This window comes from Schistocerca cancellata, chromosome 2 (genome assembly GCF_023864275.1).
Source record: "Schistocerca cancellata isolate TAMUIC-IGC-003103 chromosome 2, iqSchCanc2.1, whole genome shotgun sequence".
In the NCBI taxonomy this organism is placed as follows: Eukaryota; Metazoa; Arthropoda; class Insecta; order Orthoptera; family Acrididae; genus Schistocerca; species Schistocerca cancellata.
The window spans coordinates 1,065,041,364-1,065,059,857 of NC_064627.1; the positions used below are offsets into that span (position 1 = coordinate 1,065,041,364).

The 18,494-nt window shown below is 43.1% G+C and overlaps 1 protein-coding gene across 1 annotated transcript in view; it reads left to right on the forward strand.

The window, feature by feature from the left end:
* LOC126161000 (protein pangolin, isoforms A/H/I/S-like) overlaps window positions 1-17,667 on the forward strand; it is a 540,346-nt gene extending 522,679 nt beyond the window's left edge. The window contains exon 4 of the mRNA XM_049916951.1: window positions 17,638-17,667. Within this exon, the coding sequence (XP_049772908.1) occupies window positions 17,638-17,667 (30 nt within the window). The remainder of the gene's footprint in view (window positions 1-17,637) is intronic.
* The last annotated feature ends 827 nt before the right edge of the window (window positions 17,668-18,494 follow it).

Here is an 18,494-nt window from a genome sequence, read left to right on the forward strand (position 1 = left end):
AAATGCTGATCATTTCTGCAGAACACACTAACGTGCGTGGCCAGCGAATATGGACGTCCTATCTCTAGTCGTTCAAGGTGTTCTGTTTTTGTGAACCTGTGTGTTTGTCATAATTTGAATTATTAATAAAAATTCCTAGGAAACACCAAACGTCGGTATTTTTATTTTGTCGAGAATGATGGATTGTAATTTCAAAAGGAAACTTCTATCTATTCGTTACGAAAAACTTAAAAAATAAATAAGTAATTTAAAAAATTCCTCAACGCCTGGGAAATGAGTGACACCTAACTAGCGTTCTGAATGTTCAAAGATGCACGCTATGCCTAGTTCATCGCAGAAACGCAAAAGTCTTTCAAGATATTAAATGAAATACTGTAAGAGCAGTGAAATTATTTTGCCTATTTAACAAAAAAAGTTGTCTGCGACGAATTCATTTTGTTATGGAGCTCTGTACGCAGTTCAGTTGCAGGTCTCTGGTCCTGTGTTGGTACGTTTACGTTTGGAGTGTATAGCGCGAGAGGAATCACTACCCTTCCCTTATTTCAACTCCACAGGGATTAAACGGTACACATCTTGCACATTAAAACACCATAAATTCCGTGATACCTTGCAAGGTGGTATTATGCAATACTTCAGAAAGTACACAAGGTGCCCGCGAGCTGCGGCCCTTGGCTGATCGAGACAGGAAGTCTGCTCGCTGCAGAGTCCCCACGCTGCCTGGCGCATTCGCTCTCAGCGGCCACTCGGCAGTACCTGCGTGCACGAAGAACCTGGAAAGTCCGGTTCCGGTCACACAAAGTTACATCATTTCTCGACAGGGAGCAGATTATATTGGACAGACTGACCTGCCCAGTTTGTTAAATGCCACTAGATGGCACTTGGAGTGGCAGAGTGAAACTCGACCACCTAATAAAAAACTTCATGGAGAAAGTTGTTAAGAAAATATTGAAATTTGTATCGTGCCACTTAAAGAGTATGGTCTGTATGTGAGATACTCTAAGAACGACAGAGCGTGCATATTCACTAAGCGCTAGCCAGGAAACTTTTGTTCCATGATCGGAGGACTTCAGAATATTGCTTTTGAAATTCTTAGATATTCTTCATTTTTCTACAAATCGTCCTACGTACTGAATTTCTGTGACAAAATATTTAGGCAACTGCAGTAGAATGAGCACAATTCCAGTATGACGTTTCATCAAGCATTTCTAGGCTATGTGCAAGGCGTTCCTATTTCAGTGTAGCTCTTGCCGAAGCACAATGTAGAAAGATTTTACTGAACAAATGGAAAATCAACCGCAAGCTAGCGAGTCGTGTTGGCTGACGTGCCGGTAGCGGTCACGGCAAAATGGCGAAGCGGGAGGAAGGAAGGAACTGAGGCGCGTAGACTCGTGCTGTCTAATATCGCGACTGCGTCCATAGTGAGTGAGGAAAAGTTGGAGATCGTTTCCGTATTGAAACTCGGTGGGACAGTTGACGTCTCCCTGTGGCTGCGGCTGCCGGCGGTCCCCGCGGACGGGGCACCTGCGCCCCCGCGGCCTCGGACCGCGTCCCCGAGGCGTGGCCGCTTCCCACGGCCGCTGTGCCGCTGTGCTGCTGGGCCGTTTTTTGCGGCGGTCGCGCGCTGGCGCGGGCCGCAGCAGACGCTGCCGGCATCTGGCGGAGACCACACGCGCCGAGCTGCCGCCAAAGCCTCGCCTGCCGCCTTTTTGCCATTCCGCGCACTTGCTGCTGTCACGGGGTGGCTGCGACACAGCATTGTACCGTTTCTCTGCAACCTGGTCCCTACCGCATTAACGTGGAACCGACGGGCGACTAGAAAATCTTACAACTAACAGATTAAAAAAAAATAGGCTGTAGGTAAAAAAAAGGCTGACTAACCGTGCTCTACGGGATTGGAACAGCAAGTAGCTAAGCGATTGAACTGAAATGCAGGATTGAGTATTCTATATGAGTTCGTTTACTTCCCATTTCTTTAGAGGAAATAAGGTTTTTTTATTGTTTTGTAATAAGATTGTCTTACGGGATGTGCCCGTATTTCCATCCGAGCAGTGGAAAAAACGATACGACACTGTTATGAAAATTCAGAAGAGACATTAGAGTCAAGCCATACAAGGTACGAAGTTACATACGCATGTTACGCCATGCAGGCGATTTTCGTGTTACTTAATGACGATATGAAGGTGAGGACAAGCGGAGAAAATTGCCTAACAGGGCGGGAATCTAAATCCAGCCCCTTCCGTTAGCAAAGTGTCGCGCTGATTCCGCAGTTACGGAGGCGAACAGAGTAAACAAGTTCTTAACTGTTTGTCTGGCAACGTGTTTATGCCTCAATGAAAACTTTTCAGATGTTACGATGGAGGAGAGGCGGTATTAACCCAGCTGTTATTTATATGTCTGTTGGTAGATTTTTGTATATTACAGAAGAACGCATGAAAAATAGGTGAATTTCGCGATATTTTCAAGTAAAACTAAACGAAACACACATGCCGAGTTTAACCAGACGCAAAATCCTCAAGATTGACGATCTTTTACAGAAGCTCGAATTTAGCGCGGCCTTCAATGCGAGTTTCTACATCGAAACTTTGTCTCGAAACCTGGCAGAAAATCCAAAGAGATTCTGATCGTATGTGAAGTATGTTAGCGGCAATAAACAGTCAGTACCTTCTCTGCGAGATACAATCGATGGCAGCGCTGCCAAAGCAGAGTTGCTACACACAGCCTTCCGATATGCCTTCAAAAAAGAAGACGAAGTAAATATTCCAGAATTCAATCACGAACAGCTGTCAACAAGAGTAACGTAGAAGTAAATATCCTCGGAGTTGTGAAGCAACTTAAATCACTTCATAAAAGCAAGTCTTCTGGTCCAGACTGTATACCAATTAGGTTCCTTTCAGAGTATCCTGATGCATTAGCTCCATACTTAACAGTCATATACAGCCGTTCGCTCGACGAAAGATCCGTACCCAAAGACTGGAAAGTTGCACAGGTCACACCAATATTCAAGGAAGGTAATAGGAGTAATCCACTAAATTACAGGCCCATATCGTTAACGTCGATATGCAGCAGGATTTTGGAACATACATTGTGTTCAAACATTATGAATTACCTCGAAGAAAACTGTCTATTGACACACAGTAAACATGGGTTTAGAGAACAACGTTCCTGTGAAACACAGCTAGCTCTTTATTCACATGAATTGTTGAGTGTTATTGACAACGGATTTCAGATCGATTCTGTATTTCTGAATTTCCGGAAGGATTTGACACTGTACCACACAAGCGGCATATAGTGAAATTGCGTGCTTATGGAATATCGTCTCAGTTATGTGACTGGATTTGTGACTTCCTGTCTGAGAGGCCACAGTTCGTAGTAATTGACGGAAAGTCATCGAGTAAAACAGAAGTGATTTCTGGCGTTCCCCAAGGTAGTGTTATAGGCCCTGTGCTGTTCCTTGTCTATATAAACGATTTGGGAGACCATCTGAGCAGCCGTCTTCGGTTTTTTTCAGATGACGTTTATCGACTAATAAAGTCATCAGAAGATCAAAACAAATTGCAAAACGATTTGGAAAAGATATCTGAATGTTTCGAAAATTGGCAGTTGACGTTAAATAATGGAAAGTGTGAGGTCATCCACATGAGTGCTAAAAGGAATTAGTTAAACTTCGGTTACACGATAAATCAGTCAAATCTAAAGGCCGTAAATTCAACTAGATACCTATGAATTACAATTACGAACAACTTAAATTGAAAAGAACACACAGAAAATGTTGTGGGGAAGGCTAACCAAAGACTGCGTTTTATTGGCGGGACACTTAGAAAATGTGACAGATCTACTAAGGAGACTGCCTGCATTACGCTTGTCCGTCCTATTTTAGAATATTGCTGCGCGGTGTGGGATCCTTACCAGATAGGATAGACGGAGTACATCGAAAAAGTTCAGAGAACGTCAGCACGTTTTGTATTATCGCGAAATAGGGGAGAGACCGTCACTGAAATGATACAGGATTTGGTCTGGACATCATTAAAACAAAGGAGTGTTTCGTTGCGACGCAATCTTCTCACGAAGTTCCAATCACCAACTTTCTCCTCCGGATGCGAAAATATTTTGTTGACACCGACCTATATAGGGAGGAATGATCGCCACGATAAAATAAGGGAAATCTGAGCTCTTACGGAAAGATATAGGTGTTCTCTCTTTCCGCGCGCTATACGGGATTGGAGTAAATAGAGAATTGTGAAGGTGGTTCGATGACCCCTCTGCCATGCATTTAAATATGATTTACAGAGTATCCATGTAGATGTAGAAGTAAAATAAAAGTAATGGGAAATCTGATGACAGAGTTTTATTCCTTCCATTTGTGTCTTTAAGAAATAATTTTTGTATCCGCATCGGACGCACCCTGAAACCGCTGCATCAGGCAGAAAGCCCCTTGCAGACGGCACATTGGTCATCAGCGAGAACTCTCGAATCCTTCTTATCAGACCTGCGATAGGCTACTTTTCTATAAGTCGTTTTCAATATACTTTCTACGAACATACATGAGATGCTTAGAAAAGATCAAGTTCTAACAAAGGATGATTTGTCCAGATATCATGTTTTTCGCCCAAAACATTGAGACAGAGGCATGCATTAATAATTGACGTTTTGAGATGTGGCACAACGGCTACGTACGCCGATGGAAAATTCAATTTATAATGGCAGCATCAAATCCCGATCAAAAAACGAATGTACCATTCTCTAGTAATGCTTCCTGCCAATTTGAAATGTACGATTTCGAGAAAAACGATTTTAAAGTTTTGGCTAACATTTTTTGTAGTTACACATACAGCTAGTCTGCGATCCTAGACGAAACAGCAATCCTTGTATATCCAAAAGTGTCTTCCTCGCAGCCACGGTGGTCCTGCGGGCCTCTTCGGCAGCTTCTGTGATCCGCTGCTCTGCTCGCCTGGTGCGCGTTTCGTCCGCTTCTGTGCAAAATTTGCAACAGGCTGGTGCGATCCCTAGTTCTAGCACGTCCATAATTTCCATAATGCCTCTTAGGCCGTCGTTGAAATTAATTGTTGACAATTTTTTCCCGCTGTGAATGGTTTTCGGAGACACCTTTTCTCAAATCGCCTCGTAACTCGATAACGGAGTTTCTGACGAACTTGGGATGAACACTACAGTTAAGTAGACACCCCAGAAAAAAATCTTAAACCAAAGAAAAATCAATTTTTTGAAATTTTCACAGAGGACTGCAAGTTGGATGCAGCGTTAGATCGGAAAGTGTTGGCGTGGACGGATATATCCCGGGTTCGATTCCCGTCGGGGTCAGGGATTTTCTCTGCCTCGTGATGACTGGGTGTTGTGTGATGTCCTTAGGTTAGTTAGGTTTAAGTAGTTCTATGGGACTGATGACCATAGACGTTAAGTCCCATAGTGCTCAGAGCCATTTGAACCATTTTCTTTTTTTTTTTTTTTTTTTTTTTTGACGGATGTGAGGAGGAAGGTCGTCCCTTGTTATGAGTGTGTCATGGTGGTGCACCACTCCGATGAGGAAGGCAAGTCCACCCCAAATCACTGAGGCACTGTGCCTTTCTGGCGAAACCTACCTAGATTTACATCGAGCACACTTTATCTTCCTGTATACAAGTGCGAAGTTTTCTGCTATTGTTTCGTCATAATTTTTACAATTGTGTGCAAAAGTTAGGATCTTTTTCACTCCTATAACGAGCAAACACACTGGCGTTAACACTCTTAACACTTTTACGAAAATTGGTCGTACGAATTAACAGTGACGCGAACAGCTCCAGAAGATGGAATATCACGGTTACATAATATTAATGATTCCGCTTCAAAAATTTATGTACCAATAAGGAGGTCAAAACTACTAACCGTTTCAAGGCGCAAGGTGAGAGGGGCAAAAATATGAAAAATATTGTCTTTCTTATTGAAACATTACATCTTTGTTGGAAAAAGAACTATTTATAGCGTCTAATGTAACCGCATTAAGCGGTACTTCCCCTCCCTCCCCTCTCTCCACCATCCTTCATGCCCACACGCGAAGGTTGTAGTTTCCAACCATGTCACGCACCGCCCCTCAGTTCTAGGAAGGTCGCACACGCTTGACCTAGTGGTTTTACGGGCAACCGAGAAAGTTTAAGGTGCAACTGTGTGCCCCATACGTTTGTCGTGACTTCTTTTTCTTTAGCCCCTCGCTAGAAACATTTATGCTTTAGTAGCCGCTGTCGCAGCATTAGTCGGCAAAACGTGCCACGAAACTTTTATTTAATGGGTTCGCCCTATTCTTGGAATTGGTAATCTGTTCTGCAGGTTCAGAAGTAAAAATTAACGAGGACAGATGTAAACTATAACACATTTTAATAGCACGTCGTAACACTTTTCGTGGAGAGTGAAGCTGCTATATTTTACGAGAGTGTCGTCTGTACGGACAACGAAGGAAACTTGCATATTTTCAACACAGATGACACAGCATTTACAGAGATTTGAATTATTTCTCAATTGCATCGTATTCGACTGGATTTCCTTTGCCAGTTTGTTGATTGCTATGCGTACCTTAGTTGTTACGTAACTGATGTCATACTCTGTTGCAAGGAACCTGAAAAATAAAAAAAGGTAAACATATATAACAGAAAAAAACGTAGGACGGGCTGCAGATTATTTCTGTACTTTTGGATTTGTTGTCTGGAACCCGTCTAGTCCACGAGCCGTGACGTAAGCAAAGGGACATAAGCAATTTCAGCATGTTGCAAATAACGAAAATACTGGAATGATGTAGTTGGAATCATCTGCTGTATAAATCATTTAGTCAACGTGTTGAATTAGTTAGCAACTTTCATCAGCTTAACTTTAGTATCTATGACAACGATCATTTTCGTCGACCAGAAGTATTTGATGCATGCTGTTTTAACTCCTGTAGTTTAAGTGACTATTTAGACCAGTAGTTCCCAACCTGGGGGTAATTACCCCCGAGAGGGGTAAAATGAAATTTTCTAAGCGGTAATTACATTTATTGTTTCAAATATTAGTATTAACGCGTTAGACAATGTGGTGCAGTTTACAGCTTGTGAAACAGACGTATGAACAACAATTTCCTTGTTCCTCACATATTCCTACTGCACTGTCACAGGACAGTGAAATTGATAAGTATATGCTTAAATATCTGACGAAAACGCCTTCTCCGTGTTGTATATAGTTCCCACAGTGGACCAGAAACAGCTTAGTTATTCATTTCGCTACAATAAACTATCTAATTGAGGCCTCAGCCAACGGCCTTGCGGCAGTGGTAACGCTGGTGATTGACAAGTAGTGGCTCCGGTCTCGTAAACTGACATACCGTCGGGAGAGCGGTGTGTTGATCACTTGCCCCTCCGTATCCGCATCCAGTGACGTCTGTGGGCCGCGGATGACGCGGCGGCCTGTTGGTACCGTTGGACGTTCGTGGCCTGTTCGGGCGGAGTTTTACTAATTGAGATCAAAACACAGCAATAATCACGTAATGATTACCACATTGCTGTGCTTCAGTGGTCAGACGCAAAGCAGTGGCAGTCCAAACTTTCGCTTTCTACTATTTCTGGGGCAAGAGTTCAGGAATCTAGTGGTACATAAGCAGTAGGTATAGTGCACACCCTTTGACTTGGTTGATTTTAAAATGGTGTTGCTGGGTGTGAGTGAAGCAGGTGTCACTAGGGAGAGGGCTGGTGCAGAGGTAGCACGTTTTGTAATAAGTATCTACCGTCGATGTGGGTAGCTAGCCTTCTTTTCTGAGGAGGAGTTGTAGGTAACAATCGCAATAGACTGTGAATTACTTCATCTTTCTATAAATGTAAGTAAAATGTTGTTAGAATTAAGCGGTACCACTTGTCTCATTGACTCATTGTTTTGTGGTGCAATAAGACACCTAGGAAAACTAATAAATGTCATTTAAAAAATAAAAGCGTACAAAGAAAGTTCTTTTTCATTCTAAAGTTTTGTTAGGTGGTAATGTCATTGATGGCGGGAGGGCGGGGGTGGATACTAGCAAATATCTGATTGCACTCAGGGGTAATATAGTCTCTGTCCGCAGCTCGTGGTAGTGCGGTAGCGTTCTCGCTACCCGCGCTCGGGTTCCCGGGTTCGATTCCCGGCGGGGTCAGGGGTTTTCTCTGCCTCGTGATGACTGGATGTTGTGTGATCTCCTTAGGTTAGTTAGGTTTAAGTAGTTCTAAGTTCTAGGGGACTGATGACCATAGATGTTAAGTCCCATAGTGCTCATAGCCATTTGAACCATTTAATAGTCTCTGAAATGTTGGGAAACATTGATTTAGACTTTATTAACCTGTATGTATGACAACAGTCTTTTTTTTTAGGTTATAACCTGCGATTTGATGGGCGTTCAAAAAAACCATAAAGCACTTGCAGTAAAATACTTATCCGACTACCGAAGTGGCGTGTTCTTACTGGGAATATTTGGTACTCCGCCTGGATTCGACAGGAGAAATCTGGTGTCGATGTAGTCTGTTTCACGTACGCTTATCAGTACTGGTGACTGTCAAATCTGAGAGTATTTGGGGAGGCTGGAGAGGTGCTGAAGTGATTGGAGCCAGGACACGAAATGCCTCTGAAAGCGTAACGGACGTAACTGCACTCATCTGTTTGCTTCTACGTGATGTGTAGTCACAGATACTCACCCCTTGATGGGTGTGGCAGTTTTCGAATGATTGAGACAGTTTCTAGTTTGTTACAGAACCGCACACGATTTACGGAGCTGTCAAACATCATAACGTATCCAAATTGCTGTACATACCATGTCACGTATGCTAGTATCCTTGAATTGTTCCAGAAATGCCATACACTTCCGTAATATCATTTTCAGCTGGAATATTGTGGCACACTGTTGAGTTATACGTTAGCACGTTGTGTAGATGATTGTACGGTAAGGGAAAAAAGGCCTTACCTTGAACTTGTAGTCAGATTTATGCATTCTTTTGTTAAATTTTAAATATTAACATACACTTTGTCTGTAGCGTCAGCTATTAGACTTAAACATCTTATGCGTACACAGGAATAGCATTACTCGTTATGTGTTTAAGCGGTTTTGGGGACTCAATGTGCAACGTGCGGCACACACAAACGTCTTCCTGATTCCAGGCTCTGACGCAATTCTTAAAATCTTACCACTGTTTAAATAAATCATGGTTTCATTTCTAAAAATATAGAAGAAGTTGTATGTAGACTATTTTCTCTGAGGGAACCATTCCTCCCCTAGACCTACCCCAAGTTACATGTCTGGTAAGAGGTGCAAGAAGAAATTAACACAAATTTATCTTCTTCTAGACAGTGGGATGCATCTACAATAGGAAGTATCCGAGAGTGGGGGTGCATCTATAATCGGAAATATCCCAGAATTGGGACGCGTGCCGGCCGGAGTGGCCGAGCGGTTAAAGGCGCTACAGTCTGGAACCGCACGATCGCTACGGTCGCAGGTTCGAATCCTGCCTCGGGCATGGATGTGTGTGATGTCCTTAGGTTAGTTAGGTTTAAGTAGCTCTAAGTTCTAGGGGACTTATGACCACAGCAGTTGAGTCCCATAGTGCTCAGAGCCATTTGAACCATTTTTTGGGACGCGTGCACCCTAAACTTTAACGACACGTGTCGTCATATTGTACGACGTGACAAACTCCGTGCTGGATGAGATGGTGGCATGTATCATCTTACTTTACTCGATGCTTTACATTAAATGACGTGGGTGCTAACACTAACAAGTAGAGAGACATTACGTATTATTTTTCATTACTTGAACGATGCATTATATTACATGATGTGGGTAATAATGTTAACAAGAAAATAAGCGGGACTAAGTCAAGATGTTTTAATTTAAATATCTTTGAAGCTGCCACAAAGTCGAAAAACTAGTTTTCTTCTTTTACACCCCAGACTCTGCACAGGACATCTTCACCTTTTTGTGCTATGACAGGAGCATTTTTCATTCTGGTTAAACAAATATGAAGGCGACTGTGGCGTGTTTACTGTAGTTTTGTGAGTGTTACGCGTGCCATAACCGTCATTCTCATGACAGAACGAAGGTACCGAAGACTCTGTCAGCTACGGAGTGTGATCGCTCGTTTGTTGCACGTGCGTTTTGCGTTTTAGTAACAACTCGGCCGCAGGTTTTCCGGTGGTGGGTACGCTACGGCAGCAGGTAGGGCAGGACCGGGACCACGCCGACCGCGGAGCGGCGCATTCCACATTCCGGACCCGCCGGTGACAATGAGCGGCGTTCCTGCCACTCACTGCGCGCTCCGGCTAACGGAACTCGCCCCAGCCCGAGCGCCGGGTCATGTTTAGTCTGCCCGCTGTGACCTCGCTCTGCGCTAAACTTGGTAGTGGCTAGGTGCCAGCACTGCCAACTTGTGGCATAATCTCTATATTCCCATGATGCACCTGAAAGCTATTGCAGCACCTTGTATTTCCTTGCTGTGCAACGACCAACTGAAGTAGTGTGACTCACATTCTTATTTCTGCAGTCGAGATAGTTGAAAATCGACGGAAAACCGGAAATGTGCCGTGTACTTTCAGGTTACAAAATGTTATCGCTGAGGCGCATTGCTACTGCAGTACATTGAAAATAATATGATCGTTGTTAAACTGACCTGTCTTTTGGAAGCTGAAAATATTTTAACCATTTATAAGGCCTACTTCCATTAATCCCGACTGGCGGGGTCTGCTGTTACGGTTAAACGGACGTGGCATGCTAATTTTAAGGGGTGGCCAGATGTCCTTGCTGTCGCCACCCCGTACCACCCATGACGGAATCAGTGTACCCCAGCTGTCTGCATCTTGTGTAAGCAATGGAATAGTGCGAACGTGTTTCAAATGTATGAGAGTCGTGTAACTGGGGACCAGCCTGGTATTCACCTAGTGGGATGTAGAAAACCACCTAAAAACCACATCCAGGCTGGCCGGCACACTGGTCGTCCTCGTTAGTCTGCCGGGCGGATTCGATTCGGGCCCGGCGCGACTACCCGAGTGCAGGAAGCAGCGCGTTAATGCTCTCGGGTACCCTGGCGGGTCATTTAGGTATACCACAGTATTCTGTACCAATTCATCGCCAACCTTTAGCTTGTCCAGCAGGCTTCCTCTTGCACGAAAGGTATAACGCAGGACAAAAGTGTAATTAAAGAAATATTCTTGTGCTGTATTCAGCACATCTGCCCCCATAAACGTTTGAAAACAAACAACTTGTTTGTAGGGATTATTTGGAATTTGAAAATTTATGGTAAGTTGTTATGGGACCAAACTGCTGAGGGCATCGGTCCCTAATTATACACACTACTTCATCTAACTTATGCTGAGGACAACACACACACACACACACACACACACACACACACACACACACACACGTGCGCCAACGGGAGGACTTGAACTTCCGACGGGGGGAGCCGCGCGGACGGTGACGTTAGTTCCGTCTCACGATACTTGCGACACTAGCCCCCACTTACGAGACTTGCTCTGATACTGCTGGAATTCTGGCACTAGTTGTTCGTAGATAGTGTAAGCAGTACTGATTCGTGTTGAGGAGAGTGGAGACAACACCCCCCCTCCCCCCCCCCCCTCTCTCTCTCTCTCTCTCTCTCTCTCTCCCTCTCTCAACCGAGCGAGGTGGCGTAGTGGTTAGCAGACTGGACTTACATTTGGGAGGACGACGGATGAAATCCGCGTCCGGCCATCCTGATTTAGGTTTTCCGTTATTTCCCTAAATCGCTACAGACAAATACCGGGATGGTTCCTGTGAAAGGGCACGGCCGACTTCCTTCCCAATCTTTCCCTAATCCGATGGGACCGATAAACTCGCTTGTGATGTAACCCTTCCGTGGTTTCCTACGATTAAAGCAAATACTAGTTTCTATAACTTTACAGCTTACGCTCCGTCCTCTAATAATCTCGACGTCCACTTAGTATTAAACCCTAATGTTCCTTCAGGCATTTACTCCTTCGCACGTCGTAAGCTTAGCTGTCCTGAAGTGCAGCCGCTATAGTGTTCATAAGATGTTCTTCTGTGCACAAGTTGTAGTTGTAATCTTAATTCCGAAGGTTGGTTTGAGGCAGCTCTCCACGCTACTCTATCGTCTGCCAGCCTCTTCATCTGCGAATAATTACTGCAACCTACATCCATTTGAAACTGCCTGCTGCAGTCATTCCTTGGCATCCCTTCAATTTTTGTGCACCACGTTCCCTCCATTACCAAACTGACGATTCATTCATGCCTCCATGCCTCAGCGTGTGTCCTGTGAACCGACCCATTCTTTTAGTCAAGTTGTCCCATTAATTTCTTTTTTCAACTTTTCGATTCAGTACTTCTTCTACCCATCTAGTCTTAAGCAGTCTTGTATAATACCAGATTTTAAAGGCTTCTGTTGTCTTGTCTAAATTGATTATCGTATGATTTTCACTTCCCTACAAGACTACACTCCAGACAAATACCTTCAGCAAAGACTTCAATCTATATTCTATGTGAACAAATTTCTCTTCTTCAGAAATGCTTTTCTTCGGCCATCATGTTATTTTACTGCCCAAATAGTAAATCTCATCTACTAAGGTGTCTCGTTTCGTAATGTAATTCCCTCAGCATTTCCTGACTTGATTCGGCATCTTACTTTTGCTCTTTATATTGATCTTTATAGCCTCTGGTCAAGACACTCCCCTTTCCATTTAGCTGTTTTCCAAGCCATTATGCTGTCCTTGACAGAATTAAAATGTAATCCCAAACCTCAAAGTTTCTGTATCTTCTCCAAATTTGTCTCGGTCTCATCCGTTGTTTCTTAACGCACAATCGGGGATAGCCATATCTTCCGTTTCAGATCCTTCGACTCCTATAACGACAGTATGGTTTTTGTACAAGTTGTAAATACTCTTTCGTTCTCTGTAATTTATCCCTTATTCCTTCAGAATTTCAAAGAGTGTAGTGTAGTCCAGTTAACATTGCCAAAAGATTTTTCTTAATCTACAAATACTGTATACGTAGGTACTTCAACAGAATTTATAGGGTACGTCGTAGGGTGTTCCTGTGTTTCTGTGGAACCCAAACTGATCTTCCGCGGGGTCGACATCTACCGGTTTTTCTGTTCTTCTGTAAACAATTCGGTTCAGTATTTTGCAACCATGACTATTAAACTGATAGTTCCGTAATATTCATAACAGTATCATATTCCCTAAGTCATCCTCATTTAATTCTTATTCTCTTTCTATAGTATTGTTTTCAAGTTTGGTTCACTCGTACAGCCCTTCTAATTCCACGTTGCAGCTTTTCCTTATTTCCACAGTATAGGAGTACCACTCGAGCTCTTGATTTATTTATTTATTTATTGTTCCGTGGGACCAAATTAAGGAGAAGTATCCATGGTCATGGAACGAGTCAATGCATGAAATTAAAATACAATAGTAGGTTTCTTTAATTTTCTGTAGGCGGCATCTACCTTTCCCCGAGTTAAGCATGCTCCTATTTCCTTGTATTTACCTCTAACAATTGCTGCTTTGCCATTTTGTACTTTGTGTCAGTCTCATTTTTAGACGTCTGTATTCCGTTTTTTCTGCTTCATTTTGTATATAAACTTCGTGAAGTACTATATAACGATTAACAGAGGCTGAGAAAGACATATGTTTAGATTTTGAATGTAACCACCACCATAACAGAATATTAATCTAGACATTAGAGACGTATTCGGGAGATTAGGGTAGAAAAATCTGTTGGTTCACTTCGAGAGAAGATGCCAATGTTCTGCATATGCCACCCCATACAGTACTGGGCGAGTTCCGGCTTAGAAGAAATCATTCGAACCTATTCTTGTGAAGCTGGGTATGTGCTGTGTGTGTGTGTGTGTGTGTGTGTGTGTTGACTTGGAAGATGGGGTGCAAAGACCGAAGAAGTGAACTAAACAGACGTAGAACTGTCAGACTCGAGCTGGCGCATTCTCTGGCGGCGGCTCTTATCAAGAGAGGTGCCGGCCGGGAGGAGCTGCGTGACGCGCCGGCGGATATAGCACGAAATCAATTAGCAGCGCGTGGCGCGGCCTGGCCCGGGGCACCTTATCGCAACCTCCGCGGCCCGTCCGTGCTGCCGTATTAGGAGTGCTAACTGTGTGCGCCACAGATCCGTCCGCTGCCGCCTGCGTAACGCGGTTCAAGGGCAAACTGTCCCTGCCGGCTGGGTGCGCCACTTCACCATCTCCCAAGCACTAGCGCCGTACTGTGTGTTAGTACAGCAGCAATAAATATCCTGAGTACGAATGTGCTACGTTTTCATCTGTGCCGAAAAGACATGCTTGGCAACCTTACCCGTCAATTCTGCTATTTGTTAGTTTTTAAGACAAAGTGAACTAATCGCAAAGGACTGCGTTCGACGGAGCTGTTGAAAGTGAGAGACAGAATTTCAACGTTGTCCACTGATATGTGACCATTGGCGAGGGGAACTGGGGATCGAATACACAGAACGCTTACAAAATGAAAAATTTGTCAACATGTTGGGGTTGTCGGGTACAAATGCTACGCTGAGATGAAGAGCTTGGCACAGGGGAATAATTCGTGGTGGCTGCATCATACGTCAGAAGACTGATAGTAAAAAAATAAATAAATAAACTGCCGAAGCTCACCGCGATGTGAAGATGTTGACGAATCATCTACTTTAAGCCATGAGCCTCAGGCCACTGTCGACTTCTGGTCCTGCATACATTCTGTAAGTTCAGTGCTGTAGATAGCCTCGTCTCTCATTTTTGTGGTAATTGGTTGGCTTATGGAATAAACTACTGTTGGGTATTGAAATTGTAGTTACGAATTATGTAGTTATATGTAATAAAAAAACATAACTGGAAGCACTGTTGTGACAACCAGTCATATCTGGAAAATCCTCGATGTAAAGAGTCGTGCTATTCTTGTTTGTTAATACCCCACACGCAGTTCAGAAATTGTACATTTTTATGCGTCTTTGCCCTACAGGAAATTGGAAGATAGCCGCAGTGATGGCTTTAAAATGAGTTGTTCCATTTTTAAACAACGTGTTATTTGTGTGAATTGAACATTGGCGGGAAATCCTCTGCGATAAGTGAAGAGATATATACGATTTGTGTTATGCGTCTGTCCGCGTGCGTAGGGAAGTTGCGACTGACTTGGTTGGGAGGCGGTCGTCTCCCTTAAAAGCAGCGTGTCAGTTATTTACGCTGCAATACTGCGCCACTCTCACCAGAAGAGCTAAGAACGCCGGAGGCGCCACAGATCATTACTGATACATCGGCTGCTGCCGATAGCGCGCTAATGGCGCGCGAGAAGTCACTTCGCCGGCCCTGCAACTTTTATGACGCCCCGCCGTTGGACCGCGCTAAGCCTAATCTGGAGAGAGCGACTGCCGTGCCTCCTACCCCACAGACCGACTCTTGCTGCAGTGCCGAATCGATAAAAGTAGGAACAGGCGACCTACCGGGAAATAAGAGGAGCCAGAGGCGTTGTCTCCGACTACGCCTGTCTGGCGGCAAGCTTGACGTGAGTTCCCATTGCCTTCTAACTAATGACGTGGCTTCCTACATTTCATCTTTTTAGCATCGTTGTCGGCCGTTATCGCCGCGACTTCATACAGTTTCATCGTAAAGTCAAGCGATTATTTTTTGTTCCTGAAATTCCATGAGGCGATGATAATATTCGGTTTTTGTAGTCTCAGTGTTGGGTTTGTTCTGAGATAGGCTACACTTGCATTAAAGCATCAGTAAACATAAAACTGTCTTATTTCTGAGCACATGAGAAAAGGCAGTTATCTGCACGTTTTTGCGTTGGAAACGACGGGGTAAAGATTAATTACATAGCATGGAAGAACGGTAGGAATATTCACAGTTCGTCTGAAAGGAGACAGTTATCCGTTTAAATGGCGTGTTCTGTAAGAAATGACCGTGGCCGAGCGGTTCTAGGCACTTCAGTCCGGAACCGCGCGACTGCAGGTTCGAATCCTGCCTCGGGCATGGATGTGTCCGACGTCTTTAGGTTAGTTAGGTTTACGTAGTTCTAAGTTCTAGGGGACTGATGACCTCAGATGTTAAGCCCCATAGTGCTCAGAGCCATTTGCGCCATTTGAAAAAAAAAAAAAAAAAAAAAAAAAACACCTACCGTCTACTACCTTCTGCCCACAATAAGAATCTACACCACAAATAAAAAACGCGTATACCATGTTTCGGAATAACATTTTTTCCATTGCCAATGTGGCTGCAGTAATGAGTGTTATGTGGATGTGGCTATTAGTTTCTGCGCATGGGTGGAATTACAACAATAAAAAGAGTGCATACTGCCCTTTGTGGATGTCTCAGTACGGCGACTTGTGACGGATACGATTTTTTTTGGTGGCATTCTGATTCACGGCGTGGCGCCGCGATCTCCGCCTTGGTAGCCGTTAGATTACTGAATTTAATAACAGCAGCCTGGGAGTGACGTTCTTTATTGTGCGACTAGCTTCGACGACTCTTATTGCCAGTTCATTCGTAGGATGAGTTGAAAATAACCGTGAAGTTTTATTGTCTGTGATTTCAGTGAACACCATGATGCCCACATAAGTACTGCATGGACAGAAGGCAGGAAATACCGTTTTGCAGTGGGTACGCCGCAGACGCGGTTCTTGCGGACCGGACCACGGGCTTGAGTTCATCATCGGCAGTAGCATGTCAGCCAACCGCGAATGTACGTGCAGACGCCGTCTTGGAGCATTGGATGTGCCGTGGTATCTACTCTGGCTCTATAACGTAGGTCATTTTGGTTTTACAACTGTAAATGATGGCTGTCAAGTGTCGTATTGCCAATATCGAAGCACTTGCCTATGATCTTGAACAAGAAACCCTCGCGTGTTGTATTGTTCCAGTCTAACGTTTCAGTTTCTTGCAGTTTACGCGGACCTTTGACGGACCGTTTAATTCGCACGAGGAGATGCACTCTTGCGTAAATTAAGGATAGTGATGCTGAGATCTGTTGCAGCTCTTTATGGAACTATTTTCTTTACTTTGAGTACAGGATCGTAGAAAAGATTACAGTGCTCTTAAAAAGTTGAGTGTGGGTCCTCCGTTGATACCAGCCTTGTTCCTTTCTTTTTTTAATTGTTTTTGTTAACGATTGCGTTTCCCAGGTTTGAAAGTTTCAGTTAGCTGAGAAACAGAAACTGAAAATGTTTCCAGGAATACTCCCTCAATGATCAGTACCTGTGTGAGCGAGTTAGATTCTATATATTTAGTTGCTTATAGATTTTTTTCTAGCAAAAACAGTAACCTAACATTGTCAACAGGTACCAACATTCATAATATGGAGAACAATATGATTAATGACGTGCTTCCGGGATTAGGGCCGAGTTAGTATTTCAGTTTTTTTGCACAAATGGAAGGAAAATCTCACCTGCATATCTGGAAGCAAGCCGTTAATCATTCACGCCAAGAAAATCTGAGAGTCACAACCATACGAGTTTCAATTCATAGGAATTTATTTTTTCTCCAATTGGATATATGTGTCATGAATTGTTCGCTTCAATACTGTAATGATAATGTGCTTAAAAATTTAATTTTCCTGAGTTAAATATTCTGTTTTTTTCTTCTGTGCAATGCCTACCTTAATCTGAATCTTGTTTTCTTGTTTCAGGTAAGTGGGCACGTGTGCCTTATCTGCTGAGCCAGCTGTCCCTTTATTTTACTTGCATATGTAAGTACATCTCATTCAATAATTAGCAGTTTTACAGAATTATTGCGAAATACTACAAAATATAGTTTTTGAATAAATGGAGACCAGCAAGTAACTGAATGCACAAGGAGGGCCTGATATGTGTGAGAGGAAAACTTGAATTAGTGTGTTGCACTGATACTTAAGGTAAACATGGTCGCAAATAAAGCATCAAGAGGTATCCGACTGTGTGGCATGGAATTAAATAATGACGAAGTAAAAACAATAAAATGTCATAGAATAATGTTACAGAAATTATAATGTACGCATATTACCAAAATTGAGAGAGATTAGCCTTTTCTTATTCGGGGATTATAATAATTCTCTACATCATATATGCAACGTTTCTAACTATTTTTGTTTGTAGTTACTAAGCCGTTGTGGCAGCGAATTATTATGATTATTATAATAACTCATTTTTCGCTTGATGGTTTTCATTAATCGATATTAGTTTCACTATGTATTCTAGCTTAAAAATGTTTTCAAACACCGCTACCAGTGACATAATTAATTAATAGCTAAATTATTTATTTAGCGCCATGTTTCGAGGTGATACCTCATCATCAGGCAATATTGGCATTACAAAAATATTTCACACGTGTTTATACAGATATTGATGATGCTCCTTCATATGACTGCTTTTAATATCTGTATAAACGCGTGTTAAATGTTTTTGTAATGCCAATATAGCTTGATGACGAGGTATCATCTCGAAACATGTCGCCAAATAAATAATTTAGTTGTCAACAAATTTCTGAAAACATTTCATGTTTGTGAAA